The following is a 26,926-nucleotide window of genomic DNA, read 5'->3' on the forward strand; positions in this document are numbered from 1 at the left end:
ACGCGGTCCACAAACTGCTCCTAGCTACGGATGAGAGGGCCACAAAAACACTTAATTCATTGCCCACAAAATTATGTTCCCCCTTTTCTTAAACAGCATCTGTTTTGTGAAGCTATATTCATAGAAAATCCCCAAATCAACAATTAGAAGCATATGTAAATGTGCGATTACAGTTCTTTTTCTTTCATTGACAAGTTCCCCTCCGCGCAGGGTGCGGGCGGCGATGCTGGGCCCCAGCCCCAGCCCCGGGCCCAGGCCCAGGCCCAACCCCAGCCCCAGCCCCAGGCCCCTTCGCAGCCCCAGGCCCCTTCCCCTTCCCCAGCCCCGGCCCTGGCGGTGGTGGTGGTGGTGGCGGTGGCGGGCAGGCCGCAGGCGGAGGCCGCCGCGCAGCTCCGCTATCTGGTCCGTGCAGCGGCATCACTGGGGGCCACTTTAGCAACAAAGCAGCTAAAGTCAATTGTTTCTTCAGTGAATAGGCTTCTGTTCTTCAGCATATATTTACTGAGGCATTTAGGGCAGATTTTTACCATTAAATTGGAGTCTGTAGAACATGGTTGTTGTACAAATATTTACATTAGTGCTGACCACAGCCTTATTGCAGCTCTCGGAGAGAACAATATTCCCAGTTCTGTCACCCCAGTTTGGAGGCCTGAGTCTGGCTTTCAGCTGCAGAGCAGGGACTGCCACTCTTACTGTTTTCACGTGCATAGCAAGAAGCTAATTTCATAAGATACTGGTGGCTAATGCATCCCATTTTCATTAGTCCCAACTATGCTACAGACTGGAAAAACAAATGCCTTTTTTTTTTTTTTTTTTTTTCCCCCCACAGGGAAAACAGGGCAAGGACTGTATGTTATTTCAGGTCTCTTCTTAAGCAGGTAGTTTGCTCAGAAAGTTTTCATTAAATATTACTAAACTATACTGAAAAAAAAAAAATTTAAAACCCTACAAAATGCAGTAAGGTTCAACACAAGTAACATCACATCATTATGCTGCAAAACAATGCTGCTTGTTCCCTTCCGAAATATTAGAGATTTAAAAGTTACGTAACAATCACGGTGATTAAACAGCAGCTGTTATGATAATCAGTCAGTAAAAGGAAATTGATTTGTTTAGTGCTAGCAACTACAATATTATTAGACTCTCACTATATTGAAAGGAAGAAATATTTCCTTTATTGAGCACAAAATGCCATAAATTTAGGTAAACCGAAATTAGTTCATGTAATACACTGACATCCAAGAATTTATGTATATGGAGACTATCATTTAATTTTCAGACATTCAATTTCTATACTTGGTCACAGTCAAAAGGTCAAGAACCAACAAGTCAATAAGCTCCCAAGCTCCATATCGATATCACGTCACTGCCCTAACAAGTGGAGAGGAACTCAGAAATAATTCACAAAAAAATTCCCAGCTGTGAAGGCCGGCGGATTGCCCCCGTCCCACACGAGAGCGCGTGGCGGGACAGCCTCTGCCTCTGCCTCTGCCTCCACCCCGGCCGGGGCTCGGGGTCTCGGCACCCCACGATTCTGCTCTGCATTCCTTGGGAATTTCCCCCCACACAACAAAGGAAAGAAATATGAGATAGAAAAACTGATAGTTCCCACTCTATTTGAATAACAAGTGAAAACCTAAAAATACCTCCACTGCATGTTATTACCAACTGTATCACCGGGTTTTATAGTGACAGGACTGTGCTATAATTTCTGAGAAAACCTCGGCATAAAGCTCCATAAACCCAACCACTCCTGTAATGTATCACCTTATCTAGTGCACAATCATTTCCACAACTTTTCATGTTAGTATAATTTGTTCAAAAATGGTAATAAATACATCCTTGAAGTCAAATAAGAATCATTGCACAATCGACTGTAACTTGTTCTTACTAGCGACAGTTAATCATGCAACCAGGATCTCACATAAAAGAAATAAGCAAACATTTTGGTGTTGTGTAATTACAAATGTTCGCTAAAAGCACACTTCCTTCTTTAATCAACAAATATATGAAAGCAGCGCTTTAAATACCCTTTCAAGTGGGTAATTGCATCTGCGAAGTTATCAGTAAAGAAAAACAGTGATCCCCATCTACAGTGAGCAAATGGTCTGCTGTACCAAACAAAGTAACTACAGTCAGAAAACCCTGATAGCCTTTTGCTAGAGGTCTAACCATAGATTAAAAACGCAAACATTGCTAATTAAAGCAAAGAAAACCAGAAGTCTAAGCGAAGTCTAAGCTGTTCATCTGCAGGAGGTAAGACCTCACTTAGGCTCACCGTAATTTGAATATGAAGTGGACACTGCAAATAGTTCTTAAAGATTATTTCTTATATTGCAATTTTAATTATGCTCAATACTTGATAAAATTTTCAGCATGTAACACCAAAGTAACACGAACTCACAAAAACTTCTGATAGATAATATTCTACAGATAGAAGTGAGACAAAGAAGGTAAAATTTGAGAGCTTCTCAATGAACTTCAGTGAGATGGCAGGCAAGGCCTGCGTTTGCTCCTGCTCAGATAACCGCATCTCTCCTCACTTAGCTGAGAGGAGAAAATTTTCTTCTCAAGTCAACAGTAGCACCAGGATTCAAACCAGAAATCCCAGGCTTTTCCCTCCAGATACCCTCTCCACCAGAATTAATGCCACTGGGGGTGTATTGGTACCAAGAAAGTTAAGGTTGGCCCCAAAATGTTTTAATTATTTAGTTCTTTTCCTCAAAAATTTCAAACTCAAAATAAACAACTGGAGATGGGTGATGCTCTCCTCTGCTTACTGAGAGAAACACTGATTTTGTGCCTGAAAAGGCACCGTTCTGCTCTTCCTGGCATCAAAATGGCTCCCCACGATAACTAAAACTTTCAGTTTTTGGGTGATGAAGTCCTGATCAGATTCTTTGGGCCAACTGGCTCAGGAGCTCCCGGGGACTGAAACCCGCCAGGTCCTCAGGCTGCCCACGATGTGCCCATGGAGGACGCGCAGGGCGCCCCGGCAGAGCGGGTCGCTGATGGCAGCGGTGTCAGGCAGAGGCCCGCGGCGCGCGCGCACGCCGGTTGTACGGCAGTGACGCGAAAACCCCTACGGCTCTGCAGAAATTGCTGTGGTTTGTGTCTTATGTGGTTCACGTTAAAAATTTCCCAACAGTGATAGACTTCAGCTGCCAGGATCAGGGAGACCATGTGCATCTAGTACGAACAGCCCCCGCACAGAGCTCTGGGGCATTTTTTTATCCTTCTTCCTTTCTTTTAAATAACTATTGGGGCTCATAACAAGCACTGTCACTCTAGCACTACTCCCCTGATTGACTTTGCGACAATGATCTGTGGAGGAGATGGGCACGCAAGCACACAAACACTCTGCAAGCACTCAGGCAAAGAGGACTAGAGAGGCTTTGTTCGGTTTGGTCTGGTTTTTATTTTCTGATAAGTTTCTGTTCAATTTCCAGAATTACTTCTCTGATATTTTTAAACAGTATATATATATATATATAAAGAAAAAAAAAAGCAAACTAACCACAAAACTGTAGTAAAGAAATTCCAAGGCTGAATAAAAAACACACGCACACATAAAAAAGGAAAATTTGAACTAAATCAGAAACTCTCGTCACTGAGTCATCCTGGAGCATCCTAATACTGCAGAGGTCTCAGCACAGTGATCGTACGTATCATATATGCCCTAATAAATAGGTTCAACGAGTTGAGTTAAGGGCAGAGTTTAACTATTAACTCCAAATTTCCTCGCTCTTATGGCTGTAAGTCAATCCCTTAATGTTATTTTAACACAGTTTCTGGCAGTTGAATAAAATCTATGGTCAATATTACAACCCCTTCCTTCCTAAATGAAGGAAAATATACGTGCGATTTACATAAGAAATCATGGGAAATCCTGTAAGGGAGCAGGGATGATAAATGTTCAAGGCCTGATTGCCCAGGAATCCAAGCCGACCATTTGACTTCAGCTGTTCAGGCCCTCGTTACACAAATCTCAAAACCAGCAGAACTGGCAGCAATGCCTCCATGCAGGTATAGTTTTCAGCACAGTAACAGTTAGCAGTCAAAGAGGTTATAATGCAGCGCTGTAAGATATAGCTAAAATAATACCACAAAAATCAGATGACACAAAGAATTCTAATACTTTCCTTTTGTTAAGATACAGTAACTGAGAATACAATGAAATTCTTCATGTTCAGTATCTCCCATTAGATCAATTAATATTCAGAGAAAGCCTTTAACATGAAGTTTAAATAATCATAGAAGGAGAAAAAGAACCACCAATGTTCTAGAAGCTTCTCTAGACCTTTCAATCAATTTTATTTATATGCAAAACCAAGAGAAACTCAGAAAAAACAAAGCTCCTCCTGATGCTAAAGCTCTCAATTTACTGACAGGCAAATGGCTTCATGCTGCCACTTAATCTCATTTCTTGCATAATGCCCTCTAATTAGCATATCAAAGTGAATTAATACTTCTAGGGCATTAGCAATGGGAAAATCTGCTCCAGGCTTCACAATAGCAGTTAAGCAAGAGCCAAGAAATCCTCAAAAACACCACAAACCACTTTGCATTGCAAAACTGTTCAATTTATTTATCCTCTCTCTCTAAACACTTTTACCGCACACTGTTTTACTACTGTTCACCAAACAAAATGATAATTGCCAAAGTTACCAGCATCTGTAATGCCTGTTTAGAATCTTAATTTAGATTGTATACTTCAAGATCTCGAGATGCTTTCATTTGCTCTATCATACATACCAGGATATATGGAAAAACTGTTGTTTGTGTAAAAAAAAAAAATGTAATCAGGATAATATTATTAAATTCAATTTCCACTTATAATTAAAAATTAAATAATACATGAAAAAGCCACCTGCTGGACAATGAGGAATAAGAGATTAGCTTTAAATGTTGATGCATGACTTAAGTATAGCAAAAGGTTTTGACCTGTAAACACATGCTACAAAACCACCCCCTTCCCAAGTGATTGATCTGCAGGACGCGTGGTATTCAGTGATTCATAGACACTGTTACAGCCCGTATGACTGTGCAACATGTACTGAACTGATCATAAACAAAAGAATTCCAAGTAAAACACCTAAAATAGTACAAAATTAAAATAAATGCATAATGATTTTGACTATATTCTCTTAGGCAAAACGAGGTATTTTTACCCACTTCCTGAAGCAATGAATACACCATGGCTGTTACCATGAGATATCAGACCATTTTTTCTTTAGAAAATATTTTCAGAATCTATTTTCAATTACAGATCATTTTGTTTGCAAAATATAAACTGTAGTTTATAAACAAGGACTAAAAAAAAAACCTCAGACCTCATCATCTTGGTGCTCCCCATCAATCTTTAAAAGCAGAAAAAGAGCATTAGGGGAAAAAAAAAACACGCTAGTACACCCAACCTAACCCAAGAAGGGAGCGGGAGCGCAGGCGGAAGGCTAATAACAAAGAGTAGAAGAAAATGCCGGGGTCAGTGGGGCTTTCTACGATTCTGTTTGCAACATGAAGGCAAAATGAAGTATGAGAGTAACGAAATAAATAATGATAGATATTTATCTAGTACTTTGAGCCTTTCTAAAGAATGTGCATTATTGAAAAATATATACCATTCAAGTACCAGGCTTCATTTCCTTTCATATTTAATTCCCTGTTTACTTCCACTGTAAAGACAGCATTATGGAAGAGCTCTAATGTCCAGCTGAGAAGCACAATTCATCTGTTTGGCTGATGAACTACTCTAACTTTATAAAAGCATGAACTATAAGAGCTGACAGAAACTTTAATAATTTATATTAAATATTGATGTGAATTATTTACTCCGTTCATACTTAAAGACATGAATTGCCTACCAGAGAAAAGCAAATGTGACAAAAGGTCAACATGATGGTGAAAAAAGGCAGGCTGTGTCAGGCATGTGTTATCTGAACCATGCTGATCACCTTGATAAGCGAATAGCATTAAACATGACTGCTGAGAAAACAAACAAAGCATTCTTCTCAGGGTGTCAATTCAGGGAATACAAACAGCTACATCTAATTCTCCCAATGATACAAGAAAAGGAAAACACTCAGCTCTCCACCGATTTTGACTGATTAGTACACAGCTTTAGTATTCATTCTTATTAGTCATAAAAATATTCATCAAACCATCATACATATGATGTGCAAGGAACTGTAAAACAGTCTAAAAATTGAGAACAGATACAAACTGGACTCTCTTTCTCTACTATATAATTATTAATATAGTCTTCATATGCATTTAAATATTGTATTACATTTGTAACAATTTAGTATGTCTAATTCTGCTTATATTTGTCTACGGTAGACTGCAAATATCATTATATTAATGTTTCACACAAATCAATATTTAAATTGAAAAAAGACAGCATAATATCCATATCGTACAACTTTTTCATTGAAAGCTGTAGGAATAGAGCTTGATAAATGGGCTAAATCCTGTAAAAAGGGACTCTTGCATTCACTGTATGCTATTATTATAATTTATCCCTGAATGCAAAAATTCCTTAACTTACAGCAAGCATCCTAAAATAAACCACACAGTAACTCATATAATTTACTGTTTTCAGATAAACAAGCAAATGTGTCAAATTCAAAAATAAAATGAAGGAGATGAAAAATACCTATAAAATAAAATAAAATAAAATAAAATAAATCCCTGCTCTTACTTAAATTAGTATTGACAAGTAGGTCCAAATTTATCCTTTACGCGAGGGAAAAAAAAAAAAAAAAAAAAAAAAAAAAAAAAGATGTGGAAACACAGCTCCTGGTAATCAACACAAAGATTGTTATTTAAATATAGCAAGGAGCACTAACAATGTTATGGTCTAAAGATACTATGTAGTTACAGGTTCTGCAAGACAAAGTATCACATTTTTTCTAATGAAAATTATCACCACAACCGCCTGTGTTCTTATCCAGAGAAGTATCCTGCTGGAAATCCACCAAAGAGAGAGAATTTTCATTGTGAATGTGTTTGAACCAGACGATCAAATGACAAACAAGATACTTTATCCAATTTATTTTTACTAGTAGGACATTTACAACGGAAAGCAGTGCCATTGCCATAAGGACAGTGTAAATGACCTAGCACACTACTGTACGTCATCATTTGTAATACATTTGCTGACAATTAAAAAAAAAGATCAAAAGTATAACCAATGATTCAATGAAAAATTTTGGACACTGAAGCATGAGAAAGGAAACAAAAGCTAAATAATTTAAGCTGAAGAGAAGATGTATGCACATAAATACACAGTGATTACTACCTTATGTAGTCAGGGTACATAAAAAATATGTATTTAGTACCTTCAAAAAAAACACCAGGATTGCACATAAATATTTTAAATAGCTAAACTGAATAGCAGTAACATCATTGTTGATATTTTGAAAATAGCTACCATACATACACACACACACACGTACGTATATGCATGCTATCAGTGCTATTTCATTGTTCCCTTTGAATCCTTCAATGTTCAGATCGCCTTGTCAGGATTCCATGTTATTGCAAATTATTGCAAGTTGATGGCACTAAATAACAGTTTATAAACAGTGAAAAGTTTAAATTTATGTAAGGGAACAATCCCGTGATACGATTTTTAAATAACAACAGTGGAAAAAAAAGGGTTAATATTTTCAAATTCTTGTAGAAGACAAGGCAAGAAGCAAGTCTTTCTCCAAGGAGTTACCTAACAGGCAGTTTACAGATTTTGCAGCATATCGACAAGGGGCATTCCTAAAAGAGTTGGGCCATTTTCATCAATAAGGAGCTTTGCAACATGATACATGCATGATACAGCCCTTCAGACATCAGAATAGCACTGTATGGTTATTTGTAGTTGTAGCGATAAAAGTAAAGGTTTTAGTTTACATGGGGAACCGCAAAAAATTAACCTCATGGTTAACTTCACTATTTGTCTGGCCTTTCTATTTCTTTTTTCATTCTCTAAACCAAAACTCTGCAAGAAGGGAGAACATTTTTAATGAACATTTTCCTCCTCTCTCTTTAGACATAAAAAATAGTTCAACCAGCCCAACCAGCCAAGCAGGCCTTTCTCTTCCCCTGCGGACACCTCCTGCAGTCGAGAAGTTCATTAAGTTTTATGATCTTCCCAAGTCAGTCCTGCTTATAAGCCTCACAAAGGCCACAAATCTGGCAAACCATCATGTATGCCATTAGGCTTTACTAGTAAATGAATGCTATTTAGGGTTTGTGGTGACAGTAAATTAGGGTTTGGTTGGCAGCTATCATTGTTTCTGTTGGACCCGTATAAATAAATAAATAAATAAAGGTATACGTGTGTGCGTCTATGCACACGCATTCATACATTTTTATAATGCGTGTGCCTATCCGTATCAATGATTCTTACAGACAAAACAAATCATCTATCAACACAGCCTAGGATGTAATAATATGTCATTCCACTGGGAAATAATTGCAATTCCCTAACCATTTTAAGACTATAAGAATTAATATATTTTCATTTCTATCTCCATGAGAAAAACCAGTACCTCAGGTATAGCAACGGACTAATGTAGAGTTAATCAGATTACAAATCTGAAGGATTTTTAGTCCGTAAATAAGAGAGATTATTAAAAAAAAAAAAAAAAAAAAAGGCAGGGATCAGTTTTTGATTCCTACTGGTAGGCACACAAGGCAGACTGATAGGCAGGAACGCAACAGATGTGAGTGTGCCTGGGGAAGGTAACTTTAAGACTTCCAAGCGACACCTCAGAGAGCAGGTAAAATATAACCAAACAGAGCCAACAGACTCTCACTTGCGTATCCTTGTATTTTATTAGAGGGGCTTCAGTAGAACTTTGGGTATCATTTTTCCTTGAACTAATTAAAGAAATAAGTGGCAGTTAGTTTCTTTATGAAAACCATGCTACCTTGTGGTTGCCTCTAAGAATGCACATATCTATTAATATCTGCGAGGCTCTTAAATGCATTATGCAGCACTTTTTAAAATGTTAAAATGTTAAAAAAGAAATGTCAGGCTAAATTCAGTAAGCTCAGTGATTTCTTTATACATGGCAAATACCGCACGGAAAAAAACTCGTGAGCTCCTAACCCTAAGTGCGAGGGAGAGAAAGGCTTCGAAAAACGCGATGCATTCGTTAACCCTTGCCGGAAAGTGACAGAGCTGCTCTACCTCAGCTGGGGATTCCTCCACATATTGTCTCGCTACCAGCCTCACGAATTATTTGCTGACTGTACTGAAAACTAATAAAATATAAAAAAAAAATACATAAATCAATATAAAAATGACTTAAATACTGCATTACTTATTTCAGAATAGACATGACTGCGATTACACTCCACGTATAGGCTCCAGCCTCCCTTCTCACCTCTCTTCCTTCTCACAGAAGGTAGCGGGAAAGCCATCACAGTAACTCCCACCGCCAGCACCAAGGTAAACTTTGGTTCTGATTAAAAGGAATTAAATTCCAGAGCATGACCCAGTTGCAGCCAGATTTAAGTACTTGGACCACAAGACAATGCAGAGCAATGGGGGGGAGGGGGGAGCCTCTGCTTTAATTGCATCTCGGACTGTTTACCCTTCCAGTTCAGAATTGTTCGAGCTGTTTCCTATGAAAACAGTTTATAGAAAATAAGCTAGAATTTATTTTCACGTTATCTTTGCTGTAGCACACTGACTGAAGTCTGTACAGACATTTCAACTCAACTGGGAGACCCTGAGTGAACGTCCCCCTGCGGGAACAGTTTTTGGTGGGGGTGTGGATTCATCTCCATCAATCACTCGGTGCATTAATCCTGTCTCTCCTGTGCTGCTGGGGCTGGCAGGATCCTGCCTTTGGGCAGACAGACGTCTTTGCTCTTTGTTGGTTCTCAGCTATTTTACCAAAGAGATAACTTGCAAACTTGGCTCGAATACTTGGCGCACAAAGGCAGGATTTTTCTCAACTCACACATTTCACCAAAACACCCAAAAACATTTCAGATCTCAAAATCTCCTGTCAGGTTCCCTCTCGCTTCTGCAACAGCAGTGGCCTCACCGAACCCCCCTCTGCCAGTAATCCCCGCTTCTGAAAAGACTTGTTTTTTTTTTTTTTCTTAACTCACCTCTGACATGTGGTTGACTATACTTTCCTTTCAAAACAGTGAGGCTAAGCCCTGTGCAAATAACGTGATCGCAGGACCTACGCCTGCCTTCTTAATTGAAATTTGCCTGCTGCAAAATGTCTGAACATCAAGGGCAGGTTGCTTGGTTAGCTCTGGAGCAGGACAGGCAGAAAGTTTAGAGAAAGACAGAAAACAAACACAAACCAAGAAGGACAGAAAGGCACCGTGAACTGATCGAGGCAAAACACAGGCACGGGGGGAGGGAGGGCAGAAGGGGGGATCATTCCCCTTATCCCTGGTAATATAATGCAATATAAAGCAGAATCAATCTTAATATTCACAACACAGTCAATACCCTAGTGCTTAGCTGTCAGCAGAAACTGAAGTGGATCCCCGGTAGCAAAGAAGCCCTTGGACATAAAGCACCATAATTTACTGAGTACTGCGCGCTTCTGGGCTCCTCGGTCGGTAACTGCATGATTTCACATTTGTAGTTTTCGTCTATATAATCCCATTTGTTCAGCTTGCAATTAGGGGGGCTGTGTGTGTTCGAATATCGAGTACAGCTAAAAACGCAAGCCAATGCATATTTTTATTTTTAAAACCAGATCAGAAAAAAAAAAAAAGAGGGGGGGTTTATTCTCATAATGCAAAGCAGAGTACTTTTCAAAATCGTTTTCTCCAAAAAATAAATTTCTCTGTAAATTCAGTGATGTCAAAAATTTGAAAAAAAAAAAAATAAATGCCTTTAAGAAAAAGTACAGCATTTATTACTGTCTCATTAACGTAGCCCAGAAAAAAAAAAAAATACCGATATATTTTTGTACACTCGAGAGTAAGGTTTGTGGCATGTAAAATGTCATCGCCGGAGAACAACTAAAGCTTCGCTGCGCTCTGTAGCACGCTGGGGTCAGGGCGCCCGCCGCTTTCCCAGCCTCTCGCCTCTTCCCAGCGGCACGGGGCCCGCGCGGGGGCCGCGCTCCGGGGGCCGCGGCTGCGTTGGGCTCTGCCCTGCCCCGCAGCGCCCCGCGCCCCGCGCCGGCCGCGCCCGCTCGCAAACTTTGCGGCCCCGCCGCACCTGGGGCAGCGCCGGCCGCGGCTCCGCGGGCGGGCCCGGCACGACACGGAGCGGCCCGGAGCGGAGCGGAGCGGAGCGGCCCGGGGCGAGTTGCGGGCCGGGGCCGGGGCCGGGGCCGCTCCGCAGCGCGGGGCCGCTCTGTGCCGGGCCGGGCGCTCCGCGGCGGCCCAAGATGGCTGCGGCGCCCCTTACCTGTTTTCTCCTTGATCTCGCAGAGGACGCTGAAGAGCGCGGGCTTCATCCTGTGGCAGTTGAGCGCGTGCTTCCTGCAAGAGAGCACAGAGAGCCGTTAGCGCCCGAACATGGCGCCCGCCGCCGCGCCAGGCCGAGGGGCCCCGCTCCGGGCCGGGGGAGGCCGCGCCGCGGGGCCGGGCCGGGCCGCGCCGAGCCGAGCCGGGGCCCCCGGGCCGCCCCGCCGCCGCCATCCATCACCGCGGCCGGCGCCGTGACAGCGGGCCCGGGCGGCGCGGGGCCCCGCGCCTCACCTGCGGGCAGCGCGAAGCAGCGCGGGGCCGCGGCCGGCGCCTGATGGATGGGGGCCGGGGGCACCCCTGGAGCCGGCCGCCTTTGTTCGGCCGGGCCGCGGCGGGGCCGGCGCGGGCTCCCCCGGCACCGACCCCCGGAGGCTTCGGCGCTCGGCTGCCGCCGCCCGGGGCGGGGGGCGGCCGGGACACAAAGTTACGGGGCCCGGCGGAGCCGCGGGGAGCGGGAGCGGGAGCGGGACCGGGACGGGGACCGGGAGCGGGACCGGGACCGCGGCCGAGCCGGGCTGAGGCGCCCCGACAGCGCCGGGCTGCAGCCGAGCCGGGCGGCGCGGCGCGGGGCTCTGCTTGTTTGATCGGAACAACAACAAAAACGGTCACAGCCGCTCCGCCTCGGCCTCGGCTGCGTGCGAGCTCTGCTGCAGCGCTCGGGAGTTGCTGTGCCGGTGAGGCGCCGGCTGTCCGCGGAGCAGCGGGGAGCAGAGGAACAAAACCCACACACACAACAAGACAAGGTTTAATGAGACGAAACCAACTTTGCTTGTGCCTCATCCAGGCTTTGGTCAGTGATGGTCATGATCTGATGGAGGATGTCCCCGATGTCCTGCTTCCTGCCGTCGCCGTCGGCCCCTTCGTGTCCGTGGGGAGGAGGCAGAGCCATGCCCCCCTGCACCGAGTGCCCGGCCAGGTTCACGCCGGCCAGAGTCTGCAGCATCCTGGACTGCTCGTCCATGCCGGCCTCCGCCGCAGCCCGATCGATGCTGCCGGGCGGAGCGGCGGGGAGCGGGCTGCGCCGCCGGCGGGGAGCGGAGCGGGGGCTGCGGGAGGAAAAGGCGAGGCGGTCTCCGGCTCCCGAAGTCAGTCTCAGTTCCTGACTCCTCGCTCTGTCCTCGCGCGCACACGCGCGAAAAGAGAAATAAATAAAAAGGCAAAAACCAGATCGACAACAACAACGAAAAATCAGTATCTGTGTTTGGACCGGGTCTCGGCAGTTTATTCCACTCTCTTCTGCTTTCCAGCGCAGTAAATCACTCTCTTCTTTAGTTACAGTCTTCTTTCATCATCATCATATCTGCGGCTGGGATAAATGACTTGATAAGGTTTCTTTGCAGTTTTCTTTCCTTGGTACAATCTTGCTCCAAAGCTTTTTTTTTTTTTTTTTTTTTCTCCCCTTTTTTATTTTTATTGTTGCTTTTTATGTCTTTCCCCACTTGTCCAAAAATCTTCTTTGCAAAAAGATGAAAAAAGTAAAAAAAAAAAAAAAAAAAAAATCAAAAAACTTGCTTGCAAATCCCGAAGAAGTTAGGAGGGTGGCAAACAGCAAAAACCACAACAAACCGAGCGAGCACCCCCACCCCCAAATTGCAACATAAAAAAAAAAAAAAAAAAAAAAGCCAGGAAAACACAATCACAGAGGGAAAAAAAAAAAAAAAATTAATTGCCCTCCCCCCAAAAATAACAAATGGTCCCAAGTCTGTGCAACGGGGGGAAACAGCAGCGATCAAAAGTTTGGACTCGCGCGAAGAAAAGAGCGGAAATAAAGGGGAAAGAACTGTAAAAAAATTAATTACACACTCTCTGCAAAGCAATGTGCAAAAATACCGGCCGGCCGGGATTTATGGGGCCGGCGGCGCGGTGCCGGTGTGTGTTTTATGGTGTTTGATGGCCGCTCCGTGAGGGATTGACAGCCTGCCAACGCCACTCACTCACCCCGCAGACGTGTCACCCTGTGAGCAGCGCCGCGGCCGCCGGCAGGGACGTGGGCCCGCCGCGCCCCGCCCCCGCCCCGCCCCCGCCCGCCGCCCGCCGCCCGCCCCGCCCCGCCCCGCCCCGCCCCGCCCCGCCGGGCGTGGCCGCCGCCGCCGTGCCCGGCTCCGGCTCCGGCTGCGGCTCCGCGGGGTCGCGGCTCCCGCCGGGCCGGGCCGCGGCGGCGCTCCCCGGGGGGCGGGGCGGGCCGGGAGCGGCGGGCGCGGCGGCCAATCGGAGCGCGCGGGGGCGGGCGCTGGCGGCGGCCGCGGCCACTCAGAGCGCGCGGGGCGGGGCCCGAGCAGCCCGCCCCCGACGGGCCCCGCCCCCCCCGGCCGAGAAACTTGCGATTGGGCCGTTCGAACGGTCACGTGCCCGGCCCGAGCGCCGCTCCGGCCCCGCCCTCGTTGCTATGGGAACGCGCGGCACAGGCCTCGCCGCACGCCGGGCAGGGCAGGGCCGGGCCTGGGGGGGCCGCCTGAGGCCGCGGCTCCCCGGGGCTCCCCGGGGCCCGGCTCCCGCCGCCCTCCCGCAGCCCGAAGCGAAGCTGCCCCCCGCCGCCGTCACCCACCTGCCCCGCGCGGCTCCCCTCAGGCGTCCCGCGGCGCCAGCCCAGCTCCAGGGGCCGGAAAGGGCCGGGTCCTGCGGCCGGGAGCCCCGGCGCTGTGCGATGGTCGCGGTGCGGCTGGAAGGAGCCCGTCCAAACTCAAGCCGCGTCCGCGTCTCTGCGACACCCCCGGGCGTGCGGCTGCCCGCTCGGCTCCGTGCGGCTCAGCGGGGCTCTCAGTCACGGCTGGCATCGCCCTCATCACACCTTCACCCAGCGCCGTAACCTGGATGGCATCCCCTGGGGCTGGGGCTCGGCCACGTCCCACGCTTGGCCGCTATTCTGGGGAGCAGAGCCAGGCTTTTACCGTTCCTCCAAGCAATTAGCACGCTTACTCAAATTCTAATTATCTTCTATCTTAATTACTGTGGCATTTTCTGGCCTAAACAGATGTGTTCTTAGTGTCATCCAGCTTTGGTAAGAGCTCTACTCCAAAGATACTTTTTTATGATTATTATTCTGAATATTTCACAAACCCGTTTGCATTTGTCCACTGAGGGCGAAGTCTCCCAGAACAGCTGAGCGATTCCAGTGGCTGGCTGGCACTGAAATGAACGGGACGCTGCTGCCCCTGTGCCAGCTCTGGTGCTGAGCTCACCCCGTGGTGCTCCAGTTCGCTTCACTAAATCATCAGAAAGCTCATCTTCAGGGTTGTTTTTTCTACTAGTTTATCAGGCTGAGTCAGGTAATTACAGCATGAGATGACGGCTGGAGAATGACTCTCTGTGCTCTGCTTTGCTCTTGGTTATGTCCTTACGCTACCCATTGTCTGTCACTTGTTAGAGCAGCTTCAGTTCCTCGCCTTCAGTTGGCCACCGATGCCAGGCTCCATTACCTGCCCTTCGCGGGATCACACAGACGTCTTCACACCAGAGCCTTTGGTGGCACTCTAATTCTTTTCACAGCCGTCTGGTAACATCCCTTTTAAAGCTTGCTTTTTGTCGAAGTGTACAGCTGTTTAGAGACTGCTAGGTCATGGTTTGCTGAGAAACTAACCACTATTGTCTTGTTATTGCCACGGGAGATGGTGGAGGCAGGCTGCGTTGGCAAGTTTAAAAAGCGACTGCAGAAATGCCTGGCCAGCGGGCCATAAACAGGTACAAATGGAAAACGCGTGCTAAAAGGACCCGTGAACATCTCCAGTCCTGGACAGTCTGCGAGTCTGGAGCACACGGACCGCCGAGAGTGGCCAAGCTCATCTGCCCGCTCCAAAACAGCATCTGCTGTAGTCTGCTGGAGAGAAAATACGAGTCAGAGGGAACACTGGGCTAACCCAGTCCAACATTTCTCATGTTTTCAAACAATACCAGAATTGTTAAGTTTATTTAACCAGAACTGTTAAATACAGGGGATTGCAGAAGTTCCGTTTGTCTAAATGCAGCACCTTTATGCTTGCGTATCAAGCGCTATGTGGGAGGTTCACAAATCACAACACAGAGAGAAACACAGCGCAGTGTTGACAGGTCAAACAAGGTCTGGGAGTAACTGGTACAGCCTCGTCGGGAAAGCGTTACCTTTACTTGCAGTGAGTGCGGCTGGGCAAGGGAACTACCGGGGCTTTCCTCAGTGAGGATCTGGCGGAGCTATGGCCGGGGCGGTGTCTGCTTTGGGAACGCTCCCGCTCAGCGCCCTGAGCACTCGGGACGGTGTCACCCGACCCGGCGGGGCCTCGGGGGCGGGCCCGGCCCCTGCAGCCGCCAAACGCACGGCGCGGGCCGGGCCGGGCCTTGGCCGCGGCCGGGGCCGGGGGCCGGGGGCTGGGGGCGGCCCCGTCCCAGGGCCTCGCCGCGCCCGGGGGCGCCGCCACCGGCCCCTGCCCCACGCACGCGCCCGGCGGAGCCGCCGCCGCCATCGTCACATCCGGGGGCGGCGCTTCCGGGTCGCGGCGCGGCCCAGCTCTCCGCTGCCGCCGCGTCCCCGGCCCGGCCCCGGCCCCGGCCCCGGCCCCGGCCCCGCCGCGGGGAGCAGGCGGCGGCCAAGGCCCGGCGCGGCCCCGCGGAGCGGCGCAGCCCGGCCCGGCCCGGCCCGTAAGTGCGGAGCAGAGCGGGGGGCGCGGTGCGTGCCCGGCGCCGCCCGGCCTCGGTGGCCTCCAGCCCGCGGCGGGTCCCCGGGGGCGCAGCGGGCGGGGACCGGCCCTGCCCGGCCCGGCCCTGCCCGGCCCGGCCCTGCATTGCCCGGCCCGGCCGTGTCGGTGCGCGCAGTCCCGGGGCGTTGCTGCGGGCGCGGTCCGAGCGCTGCTGGGGGCCCGGGGGGCGCCGCCGCCCGCGCTGGGGGCAGGCCGGGGGCTGGCCGGGGGCAGGCTGGGGGCAGGCCGGGGGCTCCGGGTCGGGCAGCGGCGGAGCCCGGCCGGGGCCCTTCGAGGGCATCGCTTTGGGTTCGGCTCTGCCGGGCTGTCAGGCTCGGAGCAGAGCTGCTGGTGGACGCTTAGGGTTGGGTTACGAAGCTGAGATCGCTGCCCCGGCACGGACCTGTACCCAAATAACCCCGGTGGGGCGCTGGGAGCAGCGGAGGTGCTGCATCTGACCGTGCCCCCCAGCTGCAACGAGTGACAAACCTGACAGCCGGCGCGCTGTGCCGCTTCTCCTCTTGCTCAACAGAGGCCTCAGAAGTTTAAGCAGCTTGGCAGCATGACCCGCGCTGTGCCTCCTGCAGCGCAGCTTTCCCAGCCTTACAGAGTTCTGTGAGAAACAGACCGGCGTGTGCACCTGCAAAAGGCCGCTTACACTCACGAGCAGGACAAGGAGTAAGTAGGGTGCAGGCTGTGCACCCCGGGGCAGGACCAGCTGCTCCTCACGGGCTGCTCCGGGCTGCCTTTGCCTAGGGGACTGAGTGTCACCTCTGGGAAGGTGGCCCCAGGACCAAGTATCATCTCTGGGAAGGTGGCGGCAGGGCTGAGGCTGCCTTCAGGCCCTGCCTGCAGGCCCCGGGAAGGGGCAGGCCAGCACTGCCGTGGTGTAGGGCTGCAGAAGCAGGTGGTGATGGTGCTGGGCCTCGTAGCACAGAGTGCTGCCACAGTGCCATCAGCACTGCAAACCGTTATCGTTTGGTGCCGTGGTAATTGTGGTTGTGGCACTGCGTTATGCTTGAGATACACCTTGCGGTGAGTTCGTTGCCTTATGTTTTGCTAGCAGCAGTTCTGCATTTGTCAGAAGTGGCCAAATGAGGACTTTGTTAGGCAGCACTTCTGACAGATCCCAGTATGTGTTCTGACACGCGCTGTGTGTGCTGAGCAGCTTTATTAAACCGGGAGACCTAGCGGTTTGTTGTCTACAAGTTTCTTGTACGAGACAACACAAACGTAATCTCTGCCTCGTTTCCTTTTTGCTTGAGATGTGCTCTCTAAATCGCTTACTCTGAAAGCAAGACAAAGGTTCTTAAACATATTACGCTTTGTCTGCCGGTGAAGAAGAAAGACCAAAATTTTGTCCAGACAAAAGATAAAGGCCAGAGAAAAGGGAGATGCTCATCGATTGCTGAACCAGCGCGTACCTGTCCAGTTACATTTGACACGGAGTACCAAAGAGGCTTGATGTCGTGGAAGTTTTTTAAGCAGATATTTTGCTTATGAATGCTTCTGCAAGTCAGAAGAGGTTGCAGTCTGTTACATTATGAAAACAAGGTTACAGTCGTGCTCATTCAAAGCTATGCTTTTACGCCATAAAAATATGTTTGTGCAGCGAGAAGTAGAGTGGCAACAAAATGAAAAAAGGCTGTTTCACATTCAACGTCTTTTGATTTGTACTTCCATTAAACAAATAAACACTACAGAATGTATGAAAGAAGGAAATAAACACTCACTTGTCATTCAAGTTTCACCTCAGGTGCGAAAAACTAGACAAGAATTAGAGTAGTATTGCTGAACTAAACTGGGAGCTTGGAGGAAAGGTGCAAGGAATTGCTGGTTTCACTGTTAAATCTACATATAGGGAACAGGAGTTCTTAAAAGTTGTTAGAATTAAATTCTAGTAGACTACTCTTCTCTCTCTCTTTCACTCCCTGTTTGCCATCACGTGTGTGCCTTGCAGAAAGTTGTGTTTGTGGCTAGATTTACTGTCTGCATTTCAAATCTACCTTTATGGGTGTACTCTTAGGGTTGGTATATACAGAATGAGCGTTTTGTGTAAAATACTTCTAGGGTAATGTCTTGGTAATATAGGGTCACATTTTCTGGGACTGAATGTGATTGTTTTGTTGAAAACCGACGTCTGGAGTACTGTTACAGAAAGGGTTATGTTATGTTTGAAAACCATCAAAATATTCCAGTTCAGACTAAACTACAAAAATAAATTATCCAGCAAAGCTGAATATACAGTTGGTGGCATCTGAGATATATATGTGTGTATATATGTACATAATTTTTGATAGTCCTGTTTTAAGATGGGAACTCTAAGTGCAATTCTGAATTGTCATTCTGTGAATGACCCAGAGCTCTGTAATCCCGTGTCGGATGCTCGGAGGGGACGTACTCCCTCCAGCTAAAATCCGACGGTGCGGTTGCACAGCAGCAGCACGGTTCTGAGAGTGGACTGGTGAGCTGGCTCAGACAAGTGCAGGTGGGTCTCACGTGGCCAGGAAACTGACGGGCTCCAGCCGTGTGAACCCGGCTGCACGTCAGCATCGGGGAGCAGCAGGCGTGTTTGTGGCTCTGGGGCTCTTTGCAGATCCTGTGGAGTTATGGTAGGTGCAGCAGGACTCGGCCTTTGCCCTGAGTCGCCCCAGAGCACGAGTGGTAAGGCTGCAGCCCTCCCTGTGCTTGAAACACCGTTGAGACAAGTTGGGCTTCAGCACCTGCAGGCAGGCTCTGTGCAAAGCAGCTGTGCGAGGTGGACACGGGTGGCTCCTGGACAGCTCCTCACACACTGCTTGTGGTGGAGACCCAGGTAGTGAGCCGTGCTCAGGAACATCCAGGCAGAGCTGCGTCCCTTCAAAACGGTCTGAAGGGCTTGGAGGTGGCCTTAGAAAGCCTCCTTCAGACTCTCGATATTATACGGGCCACAAAAGGGTAGAATGTTGAAGCTTTCTATTTCGGTCATTTCTTGTTGAAGACTGAATTTGTACAGGGTATGTGTTCAATAGTATCAGGGAAAGTCTTTGAAAGATCAATGTTTTTTTTAGGCTCCTGAATGCTATAGCATGAAGAGCCAGAACAGAAAGTGCAGCGTAGCATTTGAGAAGCTTGAGCCCGTGCTTGCAGCCTTCTGTTTGCAAGTCGATGTTATATACGAGCATCCTAGGAAAACTAAAGCTTAACACATCGTCTTTTAGTGTTTTAGGCAAGTGAGTGATAAGCTGTGGTTTCATGTAGAAGTGTCATGTCACTGCTGAAAGCCTTCCCTCCAGCTGTCTGTGCCCACAGACGTGCACTCGGCCTCCCTGCTGCACGGGCAGCGGCTGCTGCCCCCCGTTTGTGGACAGGGTGCTCACCAGGAATAAGAACAGAAGGAAATTGCAATCTGTTGTTTAAAAGCTATCCTGGTCTGGTTTGTTATTTTAAAATCAACAGTCTTAAAAACAAATGAAAATAATTGTGTTTTTTTTGGATAGCAAATTCTCCCAAACGCAGGCTGGGGAAATAGGCCGCGGTGGTTGCAGCGCGTGGGGTCATTACAGCCTGGCACTGCGGGTGTAGTGTGTGACAGGGAATGCCTGCTAGCCAGGATGGAAAAATAAGCGTAATCATAGCCATTAAAAATTAAGCAAAGTGTTTGCACATATTTAGATTAGGGAAAAAAAAAAAAAAAAAAACACACAGGCAAGATGCCGCTTCTCTAAACTGTTTCTATCCAAAGCATTCAGTACAATATCAGAATGAAAAATGACAACACTTTGTCATCTGTTCAAATTGATATTGCACTCTTTGCAGTGACAGCTGAAAAGGCCCACAGGTGCCATATAAAGAGGTGACCATGTTGTCATATTTCATTTAGGCATCCCTCTGCAAAGCCATAATTACCTAATTAGGTTGTTAATTAGGAGATTAGCATTTCACTATATTGATAGAATGCTCTTTGCAGGCATGAGTCTAGATACAGATTTGTCTGCCCTAATTTATAATCTCTGCATTTTTTTATACTTATTTATTTGCGTAAAATCTTGATGCAAGATAGCGTAGGTTAGCTGAGAACCAACTTGTTTGCAACTAAATGAAGATTTGACAAGATCAGGAAACAACCAGAGAAGAGTGTGTTGTTTCCATGTAGACTCCGATATTCTCTCCCTCCTTCCCTAAAGCTCAGTAACTAAAATATTGAATTTGGTGTACCTTGTGTCCTGCCTAGCGTGACAGCAAAAATAAAGCCAAGTTCCGAGCGGTTTGTGCAGGCAGAAATACGTATCCGATGCCAGACTGATATACAGGATTGTAAATTGACACAGAATTTGCTGAAAGTTGTGTGTAAGGTATTGTTTCTCATCGTAACTTTCAAATTCCAGCTTCACTTGTGAAAGAGCACCTTTTAAATGATTATTTCCTTTTTAATGATAGGCCTGAGCATAAATGACAGCTTCTCTAAATAAGTATTCATTCTTAAAGGCACTTGAGCTTTTGTTGAAACGTAAACTTGAATTTTCATATATTGCTTTTCACTTCCCTTTATCCTGCGTGCACAGGGCTCCGTCTGGCATTCAAGGGTTTTGATTATTTGTACTGCTGCGAATGTAGATAACCAGAACCATTTCTTCAGCAATTGCAGACAGAAGTTAACTGTGAAATTATTTCATATAACCTGAATCATAAATTTTGAAGTATATTCACACCGTCCTATTCCAGCTTGTAGGATGTGGGGGAAGAAATCAATTTTTATTCTAATCTGTGCATTTTTTCATTAGTTTTTAAGATCGCTTTAAAGAGCTGCAGTGAGGAGTTTAAGTTCAGTGAACGTGGAAGCCCTTGAGCGCTGACATGCAACGTTATATAATTCTTCCAGCCTGCTGTGCTCTGAGTTCAGCAGTGATGGTTTGGGATCCAGGTTGCACCCTCCAGAAGTTGCACCTTTGGAATGTTGATGGTTACACTGAATAGAATGGGACTGCTTGTTACTTCCTCAGGGAGGGCCATCAACCTAAACACATTTTCCTCTTGGGGGGGAAAAAAAAAGGGGAAAAAAAGAAAATGAGCTACAGGTCTGTAGAATAAGAAATTTCAGTTCTTATTCTTTTAATTTAGAGGGGAAATAACCTTCCAGGAATTGGCTGGAGAATCTTGTGGAGAATTTACAGCTGCTTTTAGCCATTTGAACCAAAAGAGCCTTAAAATTATCACATCAAAATTGGTGGAATTTCAAAGTTGTAGCTCTTTCTGAAGCAGGACATTTTTAATTGCTTTCAGCTTTCTCCAGTTTTTATCACTTATTCTAGCTTACGTAGAGGTCTAGGAGCAAATTTCATGTGTCAGACATGATAGATTTTGAATTACGAAGAGCAAAAATATGTAACTTGTCTGCGAGTATTTCTTGTACTTCGTTCAGTTGTAGCATGTCGCGGAAGGGTGACGTTGGCTTGCAGCTTCGGGGACGACAGTCATGAAGTGGCAGCCGTGCCGGAGGAACCTGGGGGGTATAGGGCCGAGCTGTGAATGTGCCCCTGTGCTCAGAGCTCGGTCAGGGGTCGGTTCCTGCCTGTGAGGAGCCGGGTGTGCGTGCCTGGCTGTGCCGCCGTGCCCTCCGTTTGGGACCTGCGTGTCACCCGCTGGGAGCAGGGCAGACCTGTAGGACGTTGTGCCTTACTTCCACGCTGTATTACGGAAATGTTGGTGTACATAACAGCCGTGCTTCTCTTGCTGTGGGAGACTGTAGGTGCCTAAATGTAGCAGCGGGGTACTGCACGGGGAGTGCTTGCCGTAAGGTGAGCAGGCTGCGATCTAGCTGCCCGACTGTCTACAAAGGCCCCGTGACACCTGGCGAGTCGTTCAGCCTCTTGATGGTGCAGTTCTACATCTAGGAGGATGTTACCTGACTGCACAAGGCTGACAGGAGGCTCGGAGGCGCTCCAGTAGTACCACGAGGAGACCAAAGAGGGGGTGAGCGAGAGCCTTCGGATCCAGCGTGCTGATTAGATAATGTGCAGAGACTAAGACAGATGAATAATAAAGATCGAGAACAAAGTGAGGGGCCGATTTGGGTCTGTCCACCCGTGTGATGAATCACGGAAGGTGTTTGCTGATAAGTCGTATATCATCACAGCACTGAACTGTATATCATGTCATACAGAAGTACTGGTAAGGCTGCAGAGGTTTCACAGGGCTCCTCTCATTTCCAGTCTTCACACAGTGTGCTTGGCAGCTGTCTGCAAAGTATTCTATTTAGTGGTAGTATAATATTTATATACTGCAAGTATTAAAAGAACGTTTACTTTTTGTTTATGATTGAGGAATGTGTAAGTTGGTGGTGCTCAGGAAGCCCCTGACTTGTGTAAGCTCCTGCCTGCGGGTGTGATAACGGCGTGTGGGCATGAGGAACGCAGAAATGGCTGCGTGCTGGCAGAGCTGAGTAGCTCCAAAAATTGATCTCATATCTGTGATTTTGCTGGAATTGATGACATAGAGGCATAAAGGTGTTCATATAAAGGTTTGCAAAGCTGAGCTTTGGTTCTTTGAAACCTTTTCCTGTCATCATTCCTCTGACCAGATCTGTGCTATCTAATTTTGCTTTTATCAAAAGGAGGAACCACTTTGCTATCTACACAATTCTAATACGAAGGTATGGTGTAAAAATCTAAATTAAATTTTGAGGACTGATTTCTTTTTTTTTGAGGGGTGTGAAACATTCATCGAATTTTCAGTTAATGTCACTTTATTGAGATGTATTCTTTTGGAAATTCTGAAGAGGAGGGAGAAAAATGTGTTTGCATTAAACTTTAGACTTTTAAACAGAATTTCTGACTGCTTTTCACTGTCCATGTTTATGGGAAAAGTGATTGCGTGTGTAAAATTGTAAAGAAGCTCGGGTAATTGAGCACACGGACTGCTAATGGCACGAAGTCGGGGTGCAGAGTATAAAGGTAAAAATCTCGCATCTGCTGTTACATGTTGTTAACTCCCTTAGCAGACATTAAATCATTTCAAGTACAATAATAGTGTGGGAGGTAAATTAACTAACCATTAACAATCTTATAAATACACAATTAACATGCCAACATTTATATGACACATTGATGGGGCAGCAGTAATTTTTGATTGGGAGTTTGCAGACCTTCTAGAAGCCGAAGGCAGTTGCGTATTTGAACAAGTTCTTACAGCGTGCAGGTAAGCGTGGCCTTTTCCTGATGAGCGGTGTGTGAGCAGTGTCATGCACACAGCGTTCTGGACGTCCGTGCTCGGTCGTGTTGGTCCCTTGGGTGCCGCACGGCGCTGGTCGCACCCTCACGGCCCGCGGGCGCTGCGGCGAGGATGTTTGCCTCATGGCCCCTCGCTTTGAGGGCGAGGGGGGGCCCTCAGGGAGGGCAGGCCTACTTTCCCGAATAGAAATAGTCAGAAAATAAAAAATAGGACGTGGGCTCGGCGCGGCCCCTGGAGAGCTGCGGCAGGCGGCAAGCGCGGCCGGCTCAGCACCGGGTCGGGTGGGCCCGGCCAGCCCCGGGGGGTGCCGGCACGGTGCCCTGAGCTGGAGGCATAACTCACCGAGAGGGATGGGGGCAGCCTGTTCATAACGAGCTGCACGCCAGCTTGATTTCTCTACCGTTCTCTTATTGAGTTCCTGCTTGCTGCTGGGTCTGTTGCTTAATAAAATACTTCTGAGTTCTTCCATTTTTTTTGTTTTTAAATGGAAAAGACGAGGTCTCTCAGAAAAGAAACGGCAGCACTTGTGGCCAAGGGAGGACACAGACCTGAGATGGTGGCAGATCGAACTCTCTGCTTGCTGAATGCGCTGGGTGCTGCTGTTTGCTGGGGGGAGGACACTAGCAGAGGTGGTAAATTTGCTGCTTGCAGTCTTGCAATGTATCTTCAAAATGTAGCTTTAGCTCTGATTAAATGGGTACGCAAATAAAGTATTGCCGTTATTTTCAGCTAAATGCAGAAGCCGCGTAGCGAGGCTCCTTCTATGAATATGTACCTCTTGCCTTGGAAGCCTAGGGGAAAATTATGAGTGCATTTGGTCCTGGAACAAGCCTGGCTCATGCTTTCTTTCACTTTGTTCTGTTAAAATCCACCAAGGAAAGGCCAGCCGCCTTTACCAGATTTCCATGGGATACTACTTGGGGATTTAAATTTGATTTCCCTTTTGCTGACAGATGTTTTTCAAACAGTAACGATAGGGTTTTCTGGGTTTTATGTTTAAAATACTAAATTGCTACATTTAGTTCTATAGCTGGCATAAACTTTTGTTCAGAGATACACAAATGATTAGAAAAGCAGTGGTGATTCTGAACTTCTGGGGCTTGCTTCTGGGCTTGCTTCTCCCCAAGAGCTGAGGTCCAAACCCCAGCAGCCCCCCTGAGCCCTGCTGCTGGCGGGGGACCCCGGCTCTCCTGCGGCCTGTGCCCCGCCGTGCTGCTGCTCGTGCAGCTCTTCACAAATGAGCCTGGCAGCGAGCACCACCTTTGCTTTTCGGGTTGGTTGCCAGCAGGACACTGCTGTGCCCTGGCCCGCCTCAGCCGCACAAGTGCTTGTGCCGGCCCGTGCAGGTGGTGGAAACGGGAGGCCCGGGCAGCTGCTCCGTCTGAGGCAGCCCGGACTTGAATTAGATGAAATAACTGTAAATCCTCAGCTACAGTAAAATGGGGCAACTGGTTGAGTGGGGGGTTGTTTGTTTTACCTGCTTTGTTTTGTAAGGTAACTGGTGTTGTTGAAGTGTTCAGGAATTCAGGCGGGCGGTGTGTGCTCACAGAGCTCTGTCTGTATTGCAGCACTTGTCCTGCACGAAGCACCGCGCAGCAGCGGGCGTGCAATGTTCAGCCCTGAGATATGAATCTCTTCATGTTTAAAGTCTGTCCTGGAAATCTAAATTCTGAAGGGGCTGGAATCAGGTAATCAAGTAGTTGCAGAGGCAGAAGGAAAACAAATGCTCTTAAAACGGGTGAAAGGAAATTCAAAATCCTGTTTTTATAAATTTATTATTGTTAATGGGCAACTGTTTATTTTGTGTACGTTCTTCCCATCCTTCTGTGTGTAGTACTTAGAATATTTCACCTTATAGCAGCCGTCCCTTGGAAAGCAAGGAGAGCTGTCTGGAGCTGTTTTGTTTGGTGCTCTTGGGATTCGGGTTGCAAGCTGTCCTCCAAAAGCACCGTTCTTTAAATGGATCTCAGCAAGCAGCATAACTTAAACTGGAGCAGAATTAAAATAGTTCTCTGTAGAAAATTGAGTAAGATTTTATGCATCCAGGATATGATCCATCTTGGTTCAGTGTTTGGTTGTGATTTTTTGTTTTGTTTATTTGTTCGGGTTTCCCTAAGTGCTGTGTTCGTTGCATTTCTAGGTACAGTGTCCATGGAACAAGATGGAGAGAAGATAGTACAGTGAAGTGGTGGTCCTGTGTACAGAATGGCTTTCCTGGACAACCCAACAATTATACTTGCTCATATTCGGCAGTCACACGTGACCAGTGATGACACAGGGATGTGTGAAATGGTCCTGATAGATCATGATGTCGACCTGGAGAAGTTTAATCCCTCGTCAACCTATGGGGACAGTGGTTCAGAAACACAGGGAAGCAATGGTGAGACTCAGGGCTATGTATATTCCCAATCAGTCGATATTACCTCAAGCTGGGACTTTGGAATTAGAAGACGATCAAACACAGGTAAGTGATATTTGCTGCAGAAACAATGTTGGCCTTTTAAATTCAGTTTCTGTTGGTATGGTATGCATGGGCAAATCAGAGCATGACTAGCTAGAGACCTGCTAAAGTTTTCCTTTTGTAAGGTAGAGACCCTTTTTGTAAAAGGACGTGTTATGATTCAGATACTTTAGTGTGCTGTCAACTGAATTTTAATTGCTATTTTACTTAATCATGTACAGAGGAACATTGAGGTAGTCAGTTTTATATATTAAAAAAATTAACTTGTAAAGACATCAAGTCTAAATCCAAAGTACATGAACAGTCTTTGATATTTCTATTGTTAATGTCTGGAGGGGTGTTAACTCTTGAACAGGATCGTTCTTTTCTGAGAAAAATCTACCTAGTGATGCATCAAATCTATTTGTTATAAAAGAGAGGAATGAAGTTTGTGAGGCAATGAAGTGAATGATTTGTCTGTATTTTGTCTTTTGAAGTCTTATATCTGAGAAAATCTTTGAGCTAGGATTTAAGTTACCAATTAGTAAGTCTAAGGAGGATGTGCACCTTTCCAAAATATGGTCCGTTTGTCTCGATGTGAAGAAAACCATCCCATTTGTTGTTAGGAATACTTAGATTTCTACTTATACCCAAGTAATGTGAAGTGCAAAGATTCTGCAATATTGAATATGTATGAAATGGTTGCTATTGGGTGGTTAATACTGATCTCTTTATTTCTGTCACAGTACATCCTATTTTTCCAAATTATTTCTGAAGGTATTATAACACCACCTAGAGCTCAGAAAAAACATCTGTGCTCTGCCTAACAAGTGAAATGTATGGTATGAGATACTTAGTAATACCTTTTACAAATAAGAATTTGTCAAAACTTGCAGAGAAGACAGAGCACTGATCGTTTGTTCTCATGAGTTACATTCGGAAATAAGCTGAAGATGTAGCTGCAACTAATTCGAAGGCATGTTGAGAAGTTTAATGTGCCAGATTGTCCAGCATTGTCCATGAAGATTTGTTTAGCTCAGTTGATGTTACAGTTTATAAGGAAGGAGAAGCAAAGATTAAAAATTTTTGGAATTGCTCCAAAGATTTTTTGATTCCACCAAGTAGACTGATGAAATAATCTCTATTTAAATTATATTTTGAAACTGTTTCAGTTTCC

General features: G+C 46.7%; 2 protein-coding genes across 6 annotated transcripts in view; one reads left to right on the forward strand and one right to left on the reverse strand.

Moving 5' to 3' along the window:
* The window catches only part of PBX3 (PBX homeobox 3), a 111,509-nt gene extending 95,862 nt beyond the window's left edge, over nt 1–15,647 (reverse strand). For 2 of the 4 annotated variants that reach the window (XM_032200023.1, XM_032200027.1), the window contains exons 1-2: nt 12,219–12,833; nt 11,393–11,466 (exon numbers count right to left, since the gene is read on the reverse strand). In XM_032200023.1, coding sequence (XP_032055914.1) covers nt 11,393–11,466; nt 12,219–12,415 — 271 coding nt within the window. In that variant the 5' untranslated portion in view covers nt 12,416–12,833. Of the gene's footprint in view, nt 1–11,392; nt 11,467–12,218; nt 12,834–13,999; nt 15,269–15,549 lie in introns of those variants that run through there. The other 2 variants (XM_032200025.1, XM_032200026.1) reach the window with 2 other exon arrangements.
* Nucleotides 15,648–16,043: 396 nt separating this feature from the next.
* The window catches only part of MAPKAP1 (MAPK associated protein 1), a 101,340-nt gene continuing 90,457 nt past the window's right edge, over nt 16,044–26,926 (forward strand). For both annotated transcript variants that reach the window (XM_032200021.1, XM_032200022.1), the window contains exons 1-2: nt 16,044–16,062; nt 25,450–25,773. In XM_032200021.1, coding sequence (XP_032055912.1) covers nt 25,515–25,773 — 259 coding nt within the window. In that variant the 5' untranslated portion in view covers nt 16,044–16,062; nt 25,450–25,514. The remainder of the gene's footprint in view (nt 16,063–25,449; nt 25,774–26,926) is intronic.

This window comes from Aythya fuligula, chromosome 19, assembly GCF_009819795.1.
Source record: "Aythya fuligula isolate bAytFul2 chromosome 19, bAytFul2.pri, whole genome shotgun sequence".
Classification (NCBI taxonomy): Eukaryota; Metazoa; Chordata; class Aves; order Anseriformes; family Anatidae; genus Aythya; species Aythya fuligula.